We start from the raw sequence: 21,082 nt of genomic DNA, 5'->3' as shown, positions 1-21,082 counted from the left end.
TCTCCCAAGTCATACAACACTTCTCATTTTCATTTCCAGGATGAGGAACGACAAGCACTCAGACAAGGCATTCTACAATCTGTTCCTTAACCATCTGAGCATAAAATCAGTGGGTTTAATCTTGAGCTAAATTTTTGCCCTGTTTTATTAAAACAAATTTGGGTAAGATGTCCAGGCTGATGATTCTGACACCTTTAAATCCACTTCAGGTGAGAAGCTGAAAGCATGACCACTTGTATGCAAGGAACCCCCAGATCCCTGTAATATTCTATCCTTTTGCATTATAATGAAACAGCAAATTCAGATTTCACAGAATCCCAAGGTTGGAAAAGCCCAGTAAGATCAGCAAGTCCAACCATCCCTGTCCTGTGCTAAACCATATCCCTGAGCACCTCATCTCCCCGTCTGTTAAACACACCCAGGGGTGGGGACTCAGCCCCCTCCCTGGGCAGCCTGTGCCACAGCCCCACAACTCTGCCAAGGAAGAGCTTTTCCCTCCCAGCTGAGCTGACCCTGCCCTGGCACAGCTTGAGCCCATTCCCCCTCGTCCCATCTCCTGTCCCCTGGCTGAAGAGACCATCGCCCACCTCTCTGCACCCTCCTGGCAGGCCAGTGGAGGTGGGGAGAAGGTCTCCCCTCAGCCTCCTCTTCTCCAGGCTGAACACCCCCAGCTCCCTCAGCCGTTCCTCAGAGGATTTGCCCTCCAGCCCCTTCCCCAGCTCGGTTGCCCTTCTCTGGACAGGCTCCAGGACTTCCATGTCCTTCTTATGGTGAAGAGCTCAGAACTGGACCCAGCACTTGAGGTGCAGCCTCACCAATGCTGAGTACAGGGGCAACGAGCTGAATGCATTTTAAAGCATTTCAAATACTCCTGTGCACGTGAACCACAAAGAAGGATGTAACTTCCATCCATCAGAATTAGCAGTACTGTATCTGACAGTCTTAAATATTTTTCTACACAGTGATTAAGAAAAACACCTTTGAAACAAGCCTTTCACCTGGGAAAGTCATCAAAGCTGCACTGTAACCAGAAGTATTGTTATAGTCCATCTTATGCAATATTCAATGGTATTTAAGGAAAGTTCTTGGTGCCTCACATGAATACAGGAGCTGCACTATAGCCCGTTTGCTTTTTGCAGGCAAAATGTTGTCAGTTCAAATGTTCAGTTGCACCTCTTTAGGTACAAGCTGAGTTTAATATGCAAATGAAGGCATTAACAAAATTATTACCTATGTCTAGTTCCATTAATTCTTAGAGGCAAAAATTCAGTGCGTGAGCAGTTCACGTTACTTACTCAACAGCTGCACTGCCACTATGTATTTTTGATCACCAACACAATAAAGCCACAAAAGCCAGAATTATGACACGTGTGGGCTACCTGAGCAAGTCATAGCTGCTAGGGAAGCCTTGAAGCAGGAAGCTCAGCACATTGCTGATGGCAGCAATAGTAGGCTGGGACAGAGACATATCTCGAAGAGTCAAGAGCAGTCTTGGGATGAGTTGGAATTCCCTCATTAACTTAGCGTTCTTTGCTGCTTCGCTGGAAGAAGAAAAGAACAGAGGTGGCAATTTAACCTTGGAGCATCCTCTAAGTATTACCTAGTCCTGGAAATCTCATTACTAGGCTGGTACTCACTCATACCTGGACTCGGTGAGAAGTTCTATGAAGTGCTCAAATAGCGACAGATGAAGTTCATAGGGTGCATGAAGCCAGACCTGAAACAGAGAATAAACCATTAGATGCTTTGTACACAAATCCACTTCTAGATTAAAAACTGAGATAGCTACATGAAATGTTATGAAGGGTTGAAGAGATATAAACTGTTTGTCTACACCACTGCCACTGCCCTCAAAAGCTTGTTGCAAGGTCCTCAACTACTTATTCTTCAGTATTAAATATACTAGTGAAGACTAAATAAATACACATTGGTACCAAACATACTCCCTGTTAGTGCATCACACAATACTTTTTAAGGAGTTGCAGACAAAGAAGTTACACACAATCTGAAACTTCTCTTCAAACAGATGGTTTAGTGACAGTGCAGTGACTTCAACAGCTATTGTGGTTTACAGAGCTGATGCAAAATGCTGTGTGGAGTTTATTTGGCTTAAGTGAACATCATCTCTTTGTAAAATTAACTTCTTGGCTTCTGCCAAGACTGAACTCAAGGTCTTCCTAATCTTTACCCAGCATTTCCTGCAGACCATTTTAAATGAGTGAGATCCTCTACAAAAGAATCAATCAATTGCTCAATCAATAGAAGTAATAAAAGACATAAAAGCCAGAATGCTCACACTTGGAGCTGCAAATCTTAAAATTGATTTGCTATTGTGCAAAGCATAATGAATGCTTGTGCTCTGGTGCATAAAACTGGCTTAAACTAAATGCTTGCTAGTTCTTGCTTTTCTAATCTTACCATTTAAAGTGATCAGGATAAATCTTTCTATTTCCCTGTTTGGTTTAAGAATTGGAGCAAAAATGTGTCCAATTTAAATGAAACGTCTGGATCAACGTTTGAAATGAAACCTAGGACTGGTCACAGAATCGCACAGGTCGGCGTCCAGATGGGGCTGGAATCTCTCCAGAGAAGGAGACTCCACACCCCCTGGGCAGCCTGTCCCAGGGCTCCCTCACCGGGGAAGAAGTTCTTCCCCAGATTGGGGTGGAACTTCCCCTGCTCCAACTTGAGGCCATCAGCCCTTGTCCTGTCCCCACAGACACTGAGAAGAGGCTGCCCATGTCCCCCTGCGTCCCACCCTTCAGCTATTGATCCTCATTGATCAGATCCCCTCTCAGGCTGCTTCTCTCCAGGCTGAACAGCCCCAGCTCACTCAGCCTTTCCTGGCAGGGGAGATGCTCCAGGCCCTTCATCCCCTTCGCAGCCTCCGCTGGACTCTCTCCAGGAGATCCCTGGCTTTTTTATCCCAGGTAGCCCAGCACTGGACACAACACTCCAGGTGGGGCCTGACCAGAGCAGAGCAGAGGGGGAGGATCCCCTCCTTTGACCTGCTGGCCATGCTCCTTTCAATGCTGCCCAGGATACCATTGGCCTTCTTGGTCCCTTGACTCATGGCCAACCTGTCATCCACATACAGATAATACCAAAGGAGCCAACACCAACCAGAGAACCATGAGTTCTGTACATCATGCGACACCATATATCAGCCTCTATTACTTTAACACTTCCTTGTGAACTTTTCTCCTTCCTTTTGTTTAACACAAGGCTACTTAAATATCCCCAAGCAGAATTTTAACTGCTTTACTATGAACTTTCCAGTTGTGAGTTTACCTCCTCCTGTTATTTTCAACACATTTTTCATGCCTCAATACACATACTACAGTAGAAGATCCAAGTTGAAAGAAATCACTGTGGAAAAGAAAACTACAACCTGTATCTTCTAGTACAAAAAACTAACTGAATCTCTATCCAGCATCATCATCGTTTTTCTGCGTAGCTTTACGTACTTCAAAATCACAGAGGAGATCCTGGAAGGCTGCAGAGTTTGGAATAATGGAGGTCTCGTGGCCACTGTCAACAGTTCCCACCAAGGAAAAGGTCAGATGAAGGATGTGGCTGTTCAGAAGGGATCGTTTCTTCTTTAACAGCATTGCCAGCAACTTGAACAAGGTTAAACAGAAAAGGAGTGAGTAGACTATGAACACACAGCAACATGTCTGAGCACAGAGAAACATGGGTGACATGTCCATCCCCTCTGAGAAGGCCCATAAAGTATGTCTGATGACCAAAGCTTCGAGGTGGCATTATGTTTCATTGGAAAATGTGCACAACCAGGACACCTTCCAGCTCCCAAGATACCTGTTTTACACTGCAGAGCGTATCCAGGCCCTGAAGATTAGGCACATCCAGACACACCTCTGAGCTCTGGTAGTCAGTCAGAGTTTAAGACAGGACTTAAGACATGCCCTGGTAACTGTGTCCCTGGACATCAACTGTGGACATGGCAGACAGAGGACTCCCAGAGTACTGCATGCATAAAACGAGAGGTATTCTGGCCTTGAAGCATAAATCCGAATAAGCCTGACTTTGTTTCACAGACCCAACTGAAGATGTCATCCTTTCAGTCCTCATTTCTGCTCTACCTTCTTATAATCTGGGTTGGGAAAGAACAAATTGCCAGATGTCCTATTGTTATTTCTCATCTTCTGATGCAAACTTGATAAACTCTCAACTTGTTCAGCTCTACTGTCCTCCTTGAAACATCACTAAAGGAAGACCAATTTCTGGGCATCTCTCTCAAACCATCCTATTTGCTGAGATCAACACAAGTGGAATGTTAAGGTTGTATGTGATGATCCACTGACTGCTTATGGTGCAAGGACACTGTCTAGATTTGTTTGGTCAAAGTCAAAGTCTGCTACAGGATAATGTGTTTCAACAGAACTGTACTGGTAGCCATTAGCATTACAAGATTTGTAAATACACCACCCAAACCACAGCACAGAATTTCCAGCTTCCTGAGAAACAGAAATTCACTGGTCATGTGAAGATCTTTCCATGTCAGTCAACCCATCCTTCTGCGTAACTGCTTGAATCTCCCTCACCCCAGTAAATTAAGAAGCCTTCAGCCTGAAAGCAAACAGCACTGCTAACTGTAAATCCACGCTGTCTCCTCTAGGAGTCTGCTGCTTCAGTTTTCTTCATGTGCCCCTACCCTCCTGTCTTGCTACAGAAAATGGAGACAGAAGCTCCTGGACTTGCAAGGGTGGTTTCACAACCATGGGAGAAGTTTTACTTAGCAAAACTTCCAGCCTTAAAAGATATCCTAAATAACTCGTCAATGCTAATTAGCCAAGAGCTTAGCAAGCTTAATATCAAAAACTCAGATTACCACAACACAACAAGGAATTTCCATGGGACCTGCCAGGACAGACAGCGAACCTCCACCAGCCTGGTCTGGTTTAAGACATTTTTTGACATACCTGATAACCTCTGATTCTCTCCATTTCTTTGCTGGCTAAGGGGTTGCTCTTCACCACACAGACCAAGGCCTTGACAGCTGCATACAACCCTTCCACATCTGATGCCATGGCTACAAGCCCCAGAATAGCGGCAGCTCCACCAATGTATTGCAGTGTAGTGGCAACGGGCTTGGGGACAAATGTTCTTACTCCTGTGCATCAGCAGAGAATGTAAATTAAAATAAAAATCAAACCTAATTCTTGTAGGAAATCATTGTGAACACATGCAAGTAGTTTGCACTCTAAGATTGCTTGATTAAGGAAAAGAATTCGCACTAGAAGAATAATGACACCTCAGAAGAGGAGGTGAAGGAAATACTGTGCTGGAAAATAGTTTATGCCCTAAGGTAATTGAGTATATTTTCATAACAACTCATATAAACTGAAACAAGCATCCCATGTTAGCAAAATGAGAAAAAAAAGATAACAGTGTGTCCCTAAAATATAAAAATGTTAAATAAATATAGTAGCATTCCATCAACGCTCAGCAACTACATGATTCATCTTTGAGACTGAAGTTCCTACTGACTGGTAATTAATCAGGTTTTAACATAATACTTCCCAAGGACTCACCCAGATACCCTATCAAAGCTGCTCCAATGGAGCGTGCTGGTCCGTTCAAGTGTCCTGCTGAGTTGTGTAGCAGCTTCACGGGAGTGGCGTTCTCGTGAGAGGAAATCGCCAGCTGAACAGAAGAAGAAGAAGAAAAAAGCAAGGGCAAAAGGGAAGAGGGGTTTATATGTATGCCTAACGTCATTGGTGTGTTTACCTCCTGAGATAAGGGTAACAAACCAGGGAGGCGGTGGAGTCAGCATCCCTGGGTGTGTTTAACAGACGGGGAGATGAGGTGCTTAGGGATATGGTTTAGCACAGGACAGGGATGGTTGGACTTGATGATCTTAAAGGGCTTTTCCAACCTTGGGATTCTGTGATACCAAACTACACTGGAGTCATAGGACATTGCCTATAGCAGACAGATACCTCCAGCCTCCAAAGTTGAAGGAGGATGAATCTAACCTTTAAAATAATTCCACTGGATCGCAGACTGTGGGCTTCAAGCCTCATCCAACCTGGCCTCAAATGCTGCCAGGGAGGGGGCAGTCACAGCTGCTCTGGGCACCCTGTGCCACGGCCTCACCACCCTCACTGTAAAATGTTTCATCCTTACACACAACCTGAACCCACCCTCTTCCAGTTTAAAACCCTTGTCCCACCACTACACGCCCTGGAAAAAAGTCTCTCTCCTTTGCCTCCTGCGTGTACTGGAAGGCTGCAGTAAGGTCTCTCCAGAGCTTCTCTTCTCCAGGCTGAACAAGCCCAGCTCTCTCAGCCTGTCATCACAGTTATTTCTCTGAACAAATAATTTACTGACTTTTAATGTACTTTGAAGGAAAATGTAAACCAACATTCTGGTTTCCCAATCTCAATCACAGTCAGAGGGCTAAGTTACCTGCTCTGCTCATCTGCAACACTAGAAATATCATTCAACTATATAGTCTTAACTGGTTTTCAACAGGATTACAACTGCTACCTACAATAAAAACCCAAAACAACTCCAAAATGTTTTTAAAATAGCTACTAGTAATTTCAAGCTACTAGTAATTTCAAGACACAAATAAGATCTAGGAGTACAATGTCCCTACATTTTTAAAAATTTATTTTTAAAAACATGAATCAATTATGGGCAACTCTTCTGACAAACACATCATTGCTCCTGGGTCATTGAGCAAATTGCCTTGAAAGAATTTGAGAGAAAGGAACAAACAAGTAGTACACATTAGCCAACCCATTCCCCAACATACCTGTTTGGCAATAGCTTTACTATCCAACTTGTTGTAAACTTTCCTTATTTTTGCCACTGTAAATGAAGAAACTGACAGTGCATAGAGACCAAAAGAGACCTTCTCTTCTGGTACCAAAGATACCGGAGATGGGTTGATCCCTTCAGACTTCGAATCTTTGCCTTAAAGAGAAAACAGAAGTTCATTTCAGTAACAGCACTGGTGTTCTTTTCAGTTTCAATAGCAAAACCTTGAGTAAATTATACTGCAGAATAGGTACAGAAGAATGGTTTTACAAAGAGCTGAAATGTGCTACTGTCTTTGGTTTCACTGAGATGTGCTATTGTCTTTGCATCCTTGCATGCTGCACCGAGGAGCATGTGCATCATGGGATAAATCAATAAATCTGGTATCCAAGGTGAAAGGGCAATGCACAGCAAACGTTTCCTTTCAAGAAGTTCTACAATATTGACCTGTAATGGCAACTGGCAGCCTGTAGCTTGGCTAAGCAATGGAAGATGTGGTGACTCCTCATCTGACTTTTTGGAAGGCAACATTACTCCTGTACTCAATTTGCCTACAGTCATTCCCTTCCCACCTGAAGAAAAACAAACTAACTGAAAAGACCCCAGAGAAGTATTTGGCACATCTGCATCTTTGCCTGTAAGAACAGGCTTTTGACAATGGTTTGCTAGGAAAATGGCCTTAAATAATGGTACAAGAGATGCCAAGACTGAATAAAGAGCAGAAGAGAGTATCTAACCCTATGTCTACATCTGTTTTGAGCAGTGGCTACTTCTTGTGAGGTCCTGCAAACACTGTGATTGACAGCCAAGTGTGCAAAACTCAGCCCAGAAGCTTCACATGGGGACACACTTCTTCATCTTCATTCCAGGTGAAAAGGCACCTGCAATTCCAGTGAAACACCTCAATGGAATTACAAAAGCATGAAGTCTCCTCACCTCGCACTGAAGGAAGTGAGAACCTGGGTGTCTACACAATTTGTTGAACCAGAGTCTAGTCTCTGTTCAAGGCTCACTTCAGAGAGTTTCAGAAGTCTTGGTTTCTCCTCACTGGGTCCTCTGCTCACACAGATGCCCTGAGAACATTCCACCATTTCAGCAGACAACAGAACTCCTTCTGGAACTAGTAACTGCTCTCTGAGGGGTCATTCCAAGACCTGTTTTTCATTTCACTTAAATGCAGGACAAACTCTCAGAAGATGGCAATCTGGCTCACAGAAAACGGGGAGGAGACTTCCCAAAGAGGAATTCCATGGACAAGTAACAAGTCAGACACAACTGCCCTCTAAAGGGCAACCCCAGAAGACTGCAAGGGCTCACCCCTTCTGCAGGATTCCCACAAACAATCATTACAGTAAGGAAAACCAAGCATTTTGGAAACAGAGGCCAAGATAAACACGTGAGATACAAAGCACCACACTGCACCCCTATCAAACTGCTTCAGGTTTGGCACAGCGCACGTGGCATAGAATCACAGACTGGTCTGGGTTGGAAGGGACCCCAAGGAGCACAGAGCTCCAACCCCCCTGCCACAGGCAGGGACACCAACCTCCAGGCCTGGAGCTACACAAGGTTACCTAGGGCCCCATCCAACCTGGCCTTGAACACCCCCAGGGACAGGGAGGACACAAACCCCAAACAGAAACACAGCCTTTGTCCTGGAGTCGACTGCTTCTGAAACACAACGAACTGAGCAAATTTCTGTGGGAGAAACACACTGCCACACTGGAAAAAGCCTGCTAACAGATGAAGAATTCTTTGCCTGAACATCATCTACACTTTGGGAGGGTGGAGGGTGTCTGTCACTGCTCCAGGGAAAGCTTTCACTATGATAAGTAGAACTCCATGCACTCCCTGTACTTCTGTCTTCTTACCACTCCCATCACTCACTGCCTCTTTCCTCAAGATGGTGACAGTTTGTCTCCAGGAGAGCTGGAGACCATAATGATCCTCATGAAGAAAGACAGCACAAGCACAGGACAACTCAATACGCTCCCCATTTTTATTTATGTTTGACTGAAAAGCCCAGCAACAGCCAGGTAAAGCAAAGAAAATCTTCTGCCATGAGGAGGTGCAGAACAGCAAAGTCTCAGCAGTGACAGCACATCTTACCAGATTCTAATGAAGAATCCATTGTCCAAACAGTTAAACAGAGGGCTATGGACAAACACTGTCATTCACATCTCTCTCTTGCATTCCCCTCAATTTCAAAGAACACCACTTAAAAAATTTGGTAGAATTGCCCATATTTTTTCACAACTAATGCTTGAGGACCACAATCCCTCCCTGTTTTGGTGGTTTTCCCCTCAGTTGGCCTATTCAGGCCCTACAAAAAATGACATTTCAGGACAGCCATGTTTAAAACTCAGAACACACTGCAGATTTGCAAATGAGTGCTATCACTAGAAGCTGACAAGTGAAAATGACCTTTCAGTTTCACTTTATACAGATAACTATAACATCCAGCACGAATAATGACAGCTTTAAGCATTTCTAACCGGTTTAAAACCAAAGCAAGGAAGCACTTCTATCATACCTCAGCACAAGAAATACCCAAAGCCATGTTAAAACAGTAATTTGGGTTTCTATCATCCTCTGCAACAGCAGCTACTCATCTTCTTGCTATGAACAGCTAGCGTTGCCACTCTCGTACCACATACTCGCTTCCAGATACCACTACATCTGGGCCAGGTTACCAGCTGCCACTTCAATTGTACTTACATGGTACATATACAGCTTGAAAGCTTCCGACATAGTTCGGTCCCAGCTCATAAATGGTGCTGATACCAGGAGCAGGCAGAACTTCCTCCAGGAAGTGAGTAGGGCCCAGTCGCCACACTAAGGAAGAGAGCTGGCGCTGGGCAGGTGGCGTGCCAATATAGGCATAGACGGTGCTGACCACAGGAGGATTGGCAGAACCAGACCCACTGGGGCTACTATGAATGTAGTGAAGCTGTGAGGGAGAAAAAAAACACAGTGAGGTTGTTTAAAGAGCATGGGTACTGCAAAAAGAAGGCAGGGCAGAAATCTGGGGAAGTGTTTTGCAAACTATGGGATGTAACCAATGATGGCTGTGTAATGCATGGTATTGCAATACCACCCAGGTAAAGGCAGTGAGGAACATCAACCAGAAGGTAAGTGCAAAGATCAGAAGTGGCTTTCAAAAGGTGAAGGTGTGTATGCAAGCACAGGATGAGAACATGTGGGTTCTGGGCTTAAAAACGCTACAGAACAATGGGGCTCTCTGACAGTCATTGTTTTGCAAAAGCAGATCTCAAACTTGGGTTCTTTTTCCTTTTTCAGCCAGTGAAAACTGGCTTTTGGTAAATATTGTTACAAACCAAAGTACAAACATGGTGAACTCAATTTGGTGAGGTTTTCAGATGGCAATAAAACAAATACATGAGGAAGATGCTGGCCTATACATAACAATAATAACAAATCTCACAGTGTTTTCTATCTACCTGGTAAAAAATCTGTTACCAGCTACTGAATGTAGCCACATACGGCCAGAGAGACAGACAGGTAAATGCTCATGTAATACAGCTATCAGCACAGCTATAGACTCATAGAATATATTGAACTGGAAGGGACCCGTAAGGATCGAGTCCAACTCCTCATACTGACAGATGCTCGTTAGTTCTTCTTCTGCAAAAGGAATGCTGAATGGTGAACTCTGAGAAACAAAATGCAGTTTTACCTATAGCAGTGCAGTAACACTAATTTACACCCCACACCAGGTTTGGCTTACTCCCTTAAGACCCATTCAGGTGCCAAATGCTCTTTGCTTATCTGTTACACATCAGGAATAAATTTTGCTCAGTGGACAGGTCCACAGTGCTGTTGACCACTCTGCTTTTGGCCTCCCAGTTTCTTGCACTTAACGACAATATATTGACCTTTACAACTAAATGTGTTTCATCTACAATCAGCCAACAACACTGGACATCTCAGTGGCTATCACTGACAATGGGATGTGATTTCTGGGGTGGAGAAAGCCGTAATGTGAATAAATTGGCAAAGCTGTCATTACCTCCCTATTATTCAAAGCTAGATCTGTTACATGGTCCTGGGAGAAGTCTTTTTCAGTTGTTTATAATCCTTCTAATTAATCAAGTCAGCAACATAGCTGTGCCACACTAGCCTCACATCAATGCAACACACTGACTTCACTTAAGTGTTTCTACTGTTCATGACTGAGAAAGCATTCGTTATCTTCTCAACTCTTAACAGGGTGAGGGCTGGCTCTGAGCTGTGGAGTGATCCAAGACCCGTTTTGCAAGTCATCTCTTCTTTGGGGCTTTTGTTGTCATCATTTTTCTGAGGGAAGGGCATGCACTAGTTTTGTTCTTCATTTGTGTGGGTTTCTGGCCCACATACACACACACACAGACAGAGAAATCACTTGAACGAATAAAAATGAGGATTTAAAGATTTATTTTTACCTTAACAGTGTTAACAAGCTGTCCATCAAGGTAGAGCGCAGCTGTGCTGTTCTTCAGCATGCCTTTACTCATGACCAGAACTAGGTGATGCCACTGGCCTTCCACAATGAGGTCACCACAGCGGAAACGGGCACAGCAGGGAAGAATTTCATAAAACGAGGATTCCTCACTGAAGTCATCGACTAAAGGGAAAGGAACAGTTAGTGGGCACCAGGAGAAACATTGTAAGAAGCTTGTAACAGGTGAGTATGTCCTTGGACTTTAAGCAAAACAATCTACAGTGACACATTACAGCCAAATTTTTAGGAAGCTCGTAGTTAAAAAGCCATTAGCATAAAGTCATATGATAAACAGGAATGACTTTAGACTTTGAAATACAAGAAGTGAAAAAATGAAATCAAATGTTTTGAGCAAGTATTCAGACCAAATTGTTATAGTTTGCCAGGCTGAACATCCTTAAAGACTTAATACATCAGTATAGTTCTGGTAGTATCAACAATGGTAGGGGGACTGTCGGACAGGAAAATCTTCAAGGTCTTTTCCAACCTTAATTCCATGAATGGGTCTCCTCTTCCTTTGCCTTAATTCTTCTCTAAGGAAATTCTCAGGATATTTTTGACAATTACATTTTACTTCTTCCCTTCTACTCCCCCTTTGAAATTTTATCTGAAATGACTAGTTGATCAAGTTTTTGGACTAACTTTCTCAGGCCACCACGCAAGTCACAGAAAGATCTTCTGCTGGTTTCCTAAAAAGTTATTCTACAGCTGCAGCCAACAAGGAATATCAGATCTCTCTCCAAACCTACCGACCTGGCTTTCACTTCTCTCACACTGTGAATAGATACTCACACTTCCCAGCCTTTATCCTCACACTTTTCCTTGCTCCACCACAGACTCTCTCCAAGGGCCTGACTACCTGCTCTGGCATGGTCTTCTCCAGGGGTTGCAGTGAATCTCTGCTGCAGTGACAGGAGCTCCCCCTCCCCTTCTTCTGTCCACACCTCCATGTCCTCAGGGTGTGCTCTCACTTTTTTCCCCCTTATTCTTCACTCCATGTAGCGTTTCACCCTCTCTTACATGTGCTTTACCAGAGACATCACCAGCCTGGCTGCTGGGCTCGGCTGTGTCCTGCCAGAGGTCTGATGGGCCAATCTGGCCGTGTCTGTTACCTGCCAGCTCCAGCGTTTCCCCACAGAAGCCCCCTCTTGCCTCAGCACTTGGCCATAGCCACTAAGTATGAAACTTGCCACTACCTTGCTTAAAATAATTAGGGGACACACACATACTTTCCTACAGGAAAGCTGGAGAGGGGCTGTGTGTAAGGGCATGTAGTGGCAGGAGAAGGGGTAATAACTGTAAGCTGAAGGAGGGGAGATTTAGATTAGATGTTAGGATGCAATTCTTCCCTGTGAGGGTGGGAAGGCCCCAGCACAGGGTGCCCAGAGAGGCTGTGGTTCCCCCTGGATCCCTGGCAGGGCTCAAGGCCAGGTTGGATGGGGCTTTGGGTGCCCTGGACTGGTGGAGGGTGCCCCTGCCCATGGCAGGGGCTTGGAGCTAGATGAGCTCTGAGATCCCTTCCAACCTAAAGCATTCTAGGATTCTACAATTCTAAAAGTAGATACAAGTAAAAAGGCTGCCTCTCAAAACATTGGCATCAGACTCATGCTGAATTACAAAGCGTAAATGTAATTTAAGACCAGACTGAAAACCTGAGATTTTTTTTTTCCTTAATAAAAGCCAAAATTGGACATGTGGCTAGTGAGACACGCAGCAAGCAGAATTCGGGGGCACTCATAACTCAAGCCTCAGCACTGTGGCTTCTCTTCTTCACTTTTTGCAGTTCTAAGGAAAATTAGTTTTTGGAAGCGCTGCTGCTGAAGGGGTAGCTCCGGGCTGAGACATTTCTGCTCAAGCCAGATTTCTCTTTATTCTTCCATATTGAAGGAAAAGAAACCATTAATCCTTGTAACAGCTGCCAGTACAGAACACATGATTCTTTAGAAACAGCACAAGGATAAAAGCAGAGCCCTGGGACTGACTTTCGGACACAAAAATCATCTTAAGTTCTTTTCTCAGCCAAACACCTTTGAGCACAATTCTCCTTCACAAGAATGATCCTTAAACCACCTCACTTATTCTTCTAAGAGACAGTCAGCACTTCCAGTCCCCAGTCTGGTGGACCTGCCACCAGGTACTTACCTGCTCAGCATCTGATGGTACACCAACTATGACTTAGCCATGTCAGTGAAGCACTCCCATAAAGCACAGTGTCCCGTTCAATAGGAAAAAAAAGGTCTTTGTAGTAAAGAGAATCAGAGAATCACAAAATCTTTAAGGTTGGAAAAGATCTCTAAGATCATCAAGTCCAAATGTCTGTCCAACAACACCATGTCAACTAAACCATGTCCTGGAGTGCCACATCCAGATGTTCTTTGAACCTCCTCCAGGGATGGTGACTCCCAACACCTTCCTGGGCAGCCTGGTCCAAGGCCTGACCACTCTTTCAGTGAAGAAATGTTTCCTCCAGACCTTTCACCAGCATCCCCATAACACTGTCAGGATTAGCTGATGACACTAACACAACTCTTACCATAATTTTGAAGTAATTCTTCTTTAGTTGAAACAATCAGGGACCGGTCTTTTGCTGAGAGGACAATGGCCAGGCAGACATAGTGCTGCTCCGAGGAGTTTGCACGCCGCACTACGGTAAGAAGCCTCACAGGGTGGTTATTAGGAGGTGTACTGAAGTGTTCAATACAAAACCACGTTGAGTAGCTTAAACCAGATGGTGGTGGGAAAAATCTTTCACCTGAAAAGAAAAATGAAGGCACATTTCAGCAGCTAGTACTTAGGGCACCTATTTGCTTTTACTCCTATCAGCTCAGCTGATACCAGCTGTGTGGTCTCAAACTTCACCTTCATGGACTTCAATGCTACTTCTTCCATTTCTGACTGAAGCTTACAGGGAAAGGCACATAGGGCTAGCTCAGATGGGTTTCCTTCACAGCAGAGTAAAGCAAGAATTGCACACTATTCATAGAATCACAGGGTTGGAAAAGACCTTTAAGATCATTGAGTCCAACCATTCCTGTCCTAAGCTAAACTACTCCTCCTACTCTAACGACAAAAGTCAGCTCCAAAGCTGTGCTTTGTCCACAGCAACTCAGTTTCAGTTGCCTGGGCAAAAAAGGTGGAAATGGATCACAAACTGCTAATACCATGATGAGATGCTTCTTCTAAAGGTGTGGCTCACTGAGGAAAGCTCCATCACATCCACCTGACTCTGTATCATCTCCTGGGCTGCTCCCACAGAACAAAGAGCTCTTGGACTTCAGGTACTGTCAAACACTAATTCCACCTTACTCCAGTAAACCCTCAGCTTAGTTTTTAGACTTAAGAGTTTTTTTTAAGTGATCACATTCAATCAGCCCTACAACATACCAGGTTACTGGAGGGCGGAGAGTCTATAGTGAACAAGGAATATCACACAGTTTAGACAGGACTTGTGTGACAATGACTGTTACCTACATATGTAATAAATTCAGGCAAGAATTCAGCAGAATAAAGCCACAAGCACAGCATCACAACTAACTCTGTTTCCTATGCTGTTCACAACTCAACTTGTTCTTAATGCATCCAGGTTCATTATCCATACACTTCTGATGACAATTTAACCTTCTGTTGAAAGTCTTGTGTTTTAAAGTGATACAAAATACAATGTGTGATTGCTTTTCATTGACTTGGGGATGAAAAGCAATAGAAACAGAGGCAAAAAGGTGCAAATTCTCAATTACAACATCCAACACCACACTATGACTTAGAACCACAGAATCATAGAATTGTCTGGGTTGGAAAGGACCCCAAGGAGCAAAGAGCTCCAACCCCCTGCCACAGGCAGGGACACCAACCTCCAGGCCTGGAGCTACACAACGTTGCCCAGGGGCCCATCCAACCTGGCCTTGAACACCCCCGGGGATGGGGCATCCACCACCTCTCTAGGCAGCCCATTCCAGCCCCTCACCACTCTCTCTGCAAAGAACTTCCCCCTAAGATCTCATCTAACCCTTCCCTCCTTCAGCTTCACTCCATCCCCCTTGTCCTGCCAGTCTCTGCCCTTGAACAAGCTGATTCCCCTCCTGTCTCTCTGCTCCCTTCAGGGACGGGAAGGCTGCAATGAGGTCCCCCCGCAGCCTTCTCTTCTCCAGGCTGAACCAGCCCAGCTCCCTCAGCCTCTCTTCGTGGGAGAGCTGCTCCAGCCCTCTGATCATCTTTTTGTCCTACTCTGACTCCTCTCCAACAGTCCCAAATCTTTCTTGTATTGACTTCATGGCTAACAACGAAACATAAGAGAACTAAACATCAGACCCACACTGGTATCAGTCACACTTGAGTACTTACCAGTTCCAATCCCACTGACAACCGCGCCGTCAATCAGTCCCGTTGTAACAGCATTGTTTGTAGGTGCATTATGGGGAGCCAAACTTGGCAAGAACAGGCAGCTGTTAAACAGAAAACCAGTAACAGGCTGGAGGTTATCCAAGTCAATATAACCGAGGTTCAATAGGAACAAAATATAGCCTAGGAAACCATACCACAAGCATACCATCACTCTCCTTGACTGTAGGTATTCATAAGTAGTAATAATTCATAAGATTTCTCCTTGTGAAGCTAAATCACCTCCAGTGCAAAGAGCTTTGGCAGTGTACATCTTTGATGCAAAGGCACAGAAATGAATGCCTACATGGTCCCATAACCTAAGATGTTCCCTTGAGGGCAACCATAACTTGCTGCAGCGTTTGAGATGTTCTGGATTCTCAAAGAAACTGGATTAGCTAAATATTCACAAGATCTGTTAATTCCAGGCTATAGTGTTCTTACAGTGAGTATTTATGCTCTCACAGTAATGTATTTTGACAAATTAGCTATGTTTGGCCTTAAAAAAACCCACTGATGCTGTGAACACAATGGAAACACATCTAAGGAGTACATTTCTTAGGCACTACAAGATTTTATGAGCCCTGAGGGTTTCGGTGATCAGCTTATCTGAGGTGGAACGAATCCCAAAAGGAGTTCAGGTTCCAGCACATACAGATTGTTCTACTGGAGGCAGAATGACAGCTCCTCACTTGCTGAAGAATCATCGTTCTGTGACATTTACACTTGAGCAGTTTAAGTACACCATGGCTGAGCTGCCTGACACAGCTAGGAGTGATTTTCCTCTCACATAAGCTATTAAGAGTTAAAATTGAAAAGCATCTTGAAAGCAACGGCAGTCCATGGTTCTGGTCACTATGTCTTCCCTTTGGTTACTGTTCTCATTATATACTTCTTACTCCTTGAAAATGTTCTTCTCTGGTTGAATCTGTCACAGTCAATAGTTAGAAATATGTTCTCTTTAAGCAGACAACTCACAAGGATCCACCAACTGTTTAATTTATGAAACACCATGGCACGTGAGAACAGACCTAAAAGTGTATAGATTATTGTATAGGTTACAGAAGCCACCTTAGGTGACCTTCTGAAATTACAGAAGGTCCTATCTGCACTACATGGATTACTTCTGAACACATTACCAGCTCCTACAAATCTCCTGGAGCAACCAGAGAGACAATTCATTTTGCCAGCCTATTTCAAGTTCTTAAGTCCAAAGCATTTTCTCTTCTCTTATGAAGGATGTAGAACAGACCATCAAGCACCATTTATTTCAAAGGGAAGTCTCTTTCAAAGTCTGGATATGAAGGCTGGATGCAAAACGGGTGCTTCCTCCTTGCTGTGCAAAGCTGAAAAGAGAACTCCAAGCAGCAGAGTCCCCAAATATCCAGGCTGGACTCTGCTCTCAGACCAGTTATCCCAAAAAAGTGGCTCTGACTGAAAGCCAGGTCAGAACAGAAATAGATTTCAAAACACAGTAGTGTAAATATTATGTCTGGAAAGAAAAACACAGGAGGAAAGATTCTGTCAGAGCAGTTTCTTATCCTATGAAATTGTGGTACAGCCATGGAAAACAGATCATTTCTATCTCTTCTCCCAATCCTTTTGAAAATGGAATGGGGGAAAAAAAGACTGAGGAGCTACTCAATCATACAAGAATTTGTCATGCTCTTGTGGTCTTCACAGCAGCTTGTCATTTTTGATGGTTCATGTCACTAAAAACTTTTTAATGAAGCCTCTAGTCAAGGTTTTTAAGCTTTCAACCAAGCCTCTGGGAAATGTTGATCGATTACTTCTAATTCAAAGTTGTCTGACTTGCATGGACCTCACAACAGGGTCTTCTGAGATACTGGCTTTCAGCCTATTTGCGAGCCCCCACCTAGGGACCGGTCTACAGACAATTAAGGAATACATCTTCCTTATACTGCTGGTCTGCATTTTTAAGATATTTAACTGTTAGCAGAGAAGAAAATGAATATTTTGATGTTTTTCTATTCCATTTTTATATTCCCAAAGACAAAACATTTTAATTAAATGCTGAGAATGGCATCATGTTTTCACCTTCTCAACAGTCAATAAATCATATTACATGATCCTCATGAAGTGCCTCATCAGCACTAATTAAATATCTGCTGATGTTTAATTAGAGAGAAAAAAAAACACTAAGTGCAGGTGATACTGGGTGCTAAAACTGAGTTAAGGGTTATATTCAGGCTACACCTCCAGTTAATAATAAGGTTTTTTCCAGTTATTTGGACTCAACACAGCTGCCTTCTCCACTTTACTGCTATTTCCAATTTACCCACATCCCCATTTCCAAGTTTTCCAGCCATTTAAAGTGGGTTTCAGTGCATTTTGGCCACCAAACATCACAACAAATTCCTAGCAATTAACATATTTCTGCAGGGAGGTGCTGGTGGTCGTTTGTTTCAGAAGGCACCCAAAATCCAGACCTGAGAGATCAATGTTTAGCCACGCACCTACTCCTAGTTTCACACACAGCAAGCATTTGCTTTCAAGGCATTAACGAACGGCAGAGTGGGAATTTACGTGGCTTGAAGTATTCCTTCCTCTCCTTTAAATAATTCATCTGCTTCTGGTTTGCAAACAGCCCATTAAAAATCACCAGTGTTTCTTTGAAAGAAGAAAGTAGGAAAACATTCCCCTGTGCCCAGCGTTATCTGAGCGCGCTGCGGGACCTTACCCGAACCCTTCAAGAGACGTGTCAAACTCGATGAACGCCGGCGTAACTGACGAGCCGTGAAGCCTGATATCATGTGGGGTTGTCATGGAGACTAAACACTTCACCCTCGTCAGGGGTACTGTGCTCCCTTCTGCTGGCTTGAGCAGGCTCTTGCTTATCCGGTAGTGGCTGTCTTCATGCACGCTGAAGACGCTGTCAGAACCCAGACCTTCCATTGAGGTAACCATGCTATCTACAGTAGAAGCCAAGAAACAACACAGCATTGCAAAAGGGAGGTATTTTCAGGGTATTTGTTTGGACTTTTCATGTACTGCTTCCAATGCAATAGCTGAACCATCAATCATCATCAATTAGCTCAGCCTCTCAGAAGATTATGAGTTGGGAAATACTGCTCTCATAAAACCCTTCAACTGAGGCAGACACACAAGCATCTCATGCAAGGTGTTCCAGAAAGTCTGCAGCAAAGCCAAAAATTGACCCAAGAGGCCATCCCATTACCTTCCACCAGGGAAGCATCCCTTCCACAGAGGCTCTGTTTCTGTCATATTCCTGATTTAACAGGCAGGAGCAACTCTGCTTCATGTTCCTCAGATTCAGTATCATAGAATCACAGAATCACAGACTGGTCTGGGTTGGAAGGGACCCCAAGAATCATAGAGTTCCAACCCCCCTGCCACAGGCAGAACCACCAGCCTCCAGGCCTGGATCAGTAACTCTGAACTAAACATCTCCGAGCTCTCAATAAGCTGAACAGCTTAGGAAACAACTTACAGTAGTCAGAAGTTGGCTTTGCCTTCCCTTTCCTAGGTTAAAAGCTTTTCAGACTCACATTTTCACTGCTCACTTTCCCCCATGGCAACACCCTATTAATACAAGTAGCTAACTAAAGTGCTGGCCAAGAAATAAGTTGAATCTCTCCTCTTTTTACATGCACTTAACCTGATGGCATAACATGAATTCAGTTGTTTATTCATTTCAGTATTCAGTGCTTGTAATTCAGAATCATACAGGATACTCTCTAGATCCTTTTCAATAATCCAAACACCTTAATTACAGTAATTTTTAACTCTGTGTCACAACTGACCACACAATGGTGGAGTCGACACGTAGAAATAAGCCTCACACGCTTCAGAAACCTGTCAGTGATTTCTTGCTATTACTATGAGACTCTCAATAAAGGCAATTATTCTTAGGTGCATGTAGGAATTCCAGTTATTTTATCTGACACTGTACCAAACCCAGGACACACTATATTGATTTAACAACACATGATGCTCATATGAAATTACCTGAGAAAAATGCTTTTCCTTTTAGTGGTAAATAACTACAAATTCAGGATCCACTCAAGACTTCAAAGCAAATTATCATCATATTTAATAGTTACTGTCTCTCAAATTTAACAGAATATCTTAATTGCCTCCCTGAATATATATTAAACACAAATCTAACGTTCCCTCTGCTTTTAGAGCTTTCAATCAAACTGGTCAGATGATTCCACATTCCTACAGGGCAAAGGCAGATTTTCACAGATGCTCATCTACAAATTTAACATGCAATGAGGGGTGGCAGTGAAATGTTCTTTACACAAATTTCTAGCACTTCAGCACCTACTTCTCATTTCTGGTTCAAAACTCAGCGAGCTGGGTTTGTGCACTCTGTATTGTTTCAAGAGCTTTTTGTCCCAAGCACCACAATTCAAAGGGTTTCCCAAGCGTAGGAATTCCCTAAGAGAGAGAATAAAAATATTACACAATTATTTATTTGCCTAGAACAGCACCAAATCTAACACTGTTTTTAAAAAATACAATTACTTGCATCAAACATAAACTTTAGCTAAGAAAATAAATGATCTACCTACAATTATAAGAAACACATCTGATCCATATGAGGTAATACAATTAAGTTCCTTATTGCAGCTGAGATCACAGAATCACAGGATGGTTTGGGTTGCAAGGGACTTTGATCTAGTCCAACCTCTCTGCTGTCAGCTGGGACATCTTTCACTGTATGGGGCTGGGTCACAGCCCCATCAAACCTGACTTTTAACATTTCCAATGATGGGGCATCTACAGCTTCTCTGGGCACCTTATTTCAGTGTCTCAGCACACTTGTTCTTCACAGAATCACAGAATATCAGGTGTTGGAAGGGACCTTGAAAGATCATCCAGTCCAGCCCCCTGCCAGAGCAGGATCACCCAGGCTAAATCCCACAGGAACACATCCAGGTGGGTTTGAATGTCTCCAGAGAAGGAGACTCCCCAACCTCTCTGGGCAGCCTGTCCCAGGGCTCCCTCACAGGGAAAAAGTTCCTCCTGACATTCCCAGAGAACCTCCTCTGCTCCAGCTGCACCCGCTGCCCCTTGTCCTGTCGCTGCCACCCCTGAGCAGAGCCTGGCTCCAGCCTCCTGACTTTCACCCTTTGCATATTGATAGACATTGATGAGGTCACCCCTCAGTCTCCTCTTCTCCAGGCTAAAGAGGCCCAGCTCCCTCAGCCTCTCCTCATAAGGAAGGGGTTCCACTCCCTTCATCAACTTTTTAAAGCTGTGCATCCCCAGGTTTTTCCAGACCCTTCCTGTATGGCATTAGTTTGTCTGAAGAAAACACGGGAAAGTGCTAAATAAAGCCACTGGCCTGAACCTTTACAATCTGAGGTATTTAACATCACACAGGAAAGGATGGGAATCCATCCTCAGGCCTCCTCCTCCTGAGGA

The 21,082-nt window shown here is 43.9% G+C and overlaps 1 protein-coding gene across 1 annotated transcript in view; it reads right to left on the bottom strand.

Moving 5' to 3' along the window:
* Window positions 1-21,082, bottom strand: part of WDFY3 (WD repeat and FYVE domain containing 3) — a gene marked incomplete at both ends in the record, with an annotated part of 121,028 nt that overhangs the window by 50,154 nt on the left and 49,792 nt on the right. Inside the window, 12 exons of the mRNA XM_084266956.1 lie at window positions 1,380-1,541; window positions 1,644-1,717; window positions 3,468-3,620; window positions 4,944-5,134; window positions 5,556-5,667; window positions 6,785-6,945; window positions 9,508-9,739; window positions 11,232-11,413; window positions 13,824-14,042; window positions 15,632-15,732; window positions 18,369-18,600; window positions 19,980-20,092. Coding sequence (XP_084123082.1) covers window positions 1,380-1,541; window positions 1,644-1,717; window positions 3,468-3,620; window positions 4,944-5,134; window positions 5,556-5,667; window positions 6,785-6,945; window positions 9,508-9,739; window positions 11,232-11,413; window positions 13,824-14,042; window positions 15,632-15,732; window positions 18,369-18,600; window positions 19,980-20,092 — 1,932 coding nt within the window. The remainder of the gene's footprint in view (window positions 1-1,379; window positions 1,542-1,643; window positions 1,718-3,467; window positions 3,621-4,943; window positions 5,135-5,555; window positions 5,668-6,784; window positions 6,946-9,507; window positions 9,740-11,231; window positions 11,414-13,823; window positions 14,043-15,631; window positions 15,733-18,368; window positions 18,601-19,979; window positions 20,093-21,082) is intronic.

Source organism: Gallinula chloropus (assembly GCF_964237585.1).
Source record: "Gallinula chloropus genome assembly, chromosome: 7".
In the NCBI taxonomy this organism is placed as follows: domain Eukaryota; kingdom Metazoa; phylum Chordata; class Aves; order Gruiformes; family Rallidae; genus Gallinula; species Gallinula chloropus.
This window is presented reverse-complemented; position numbering and strand designations above follow the sequence as displayed.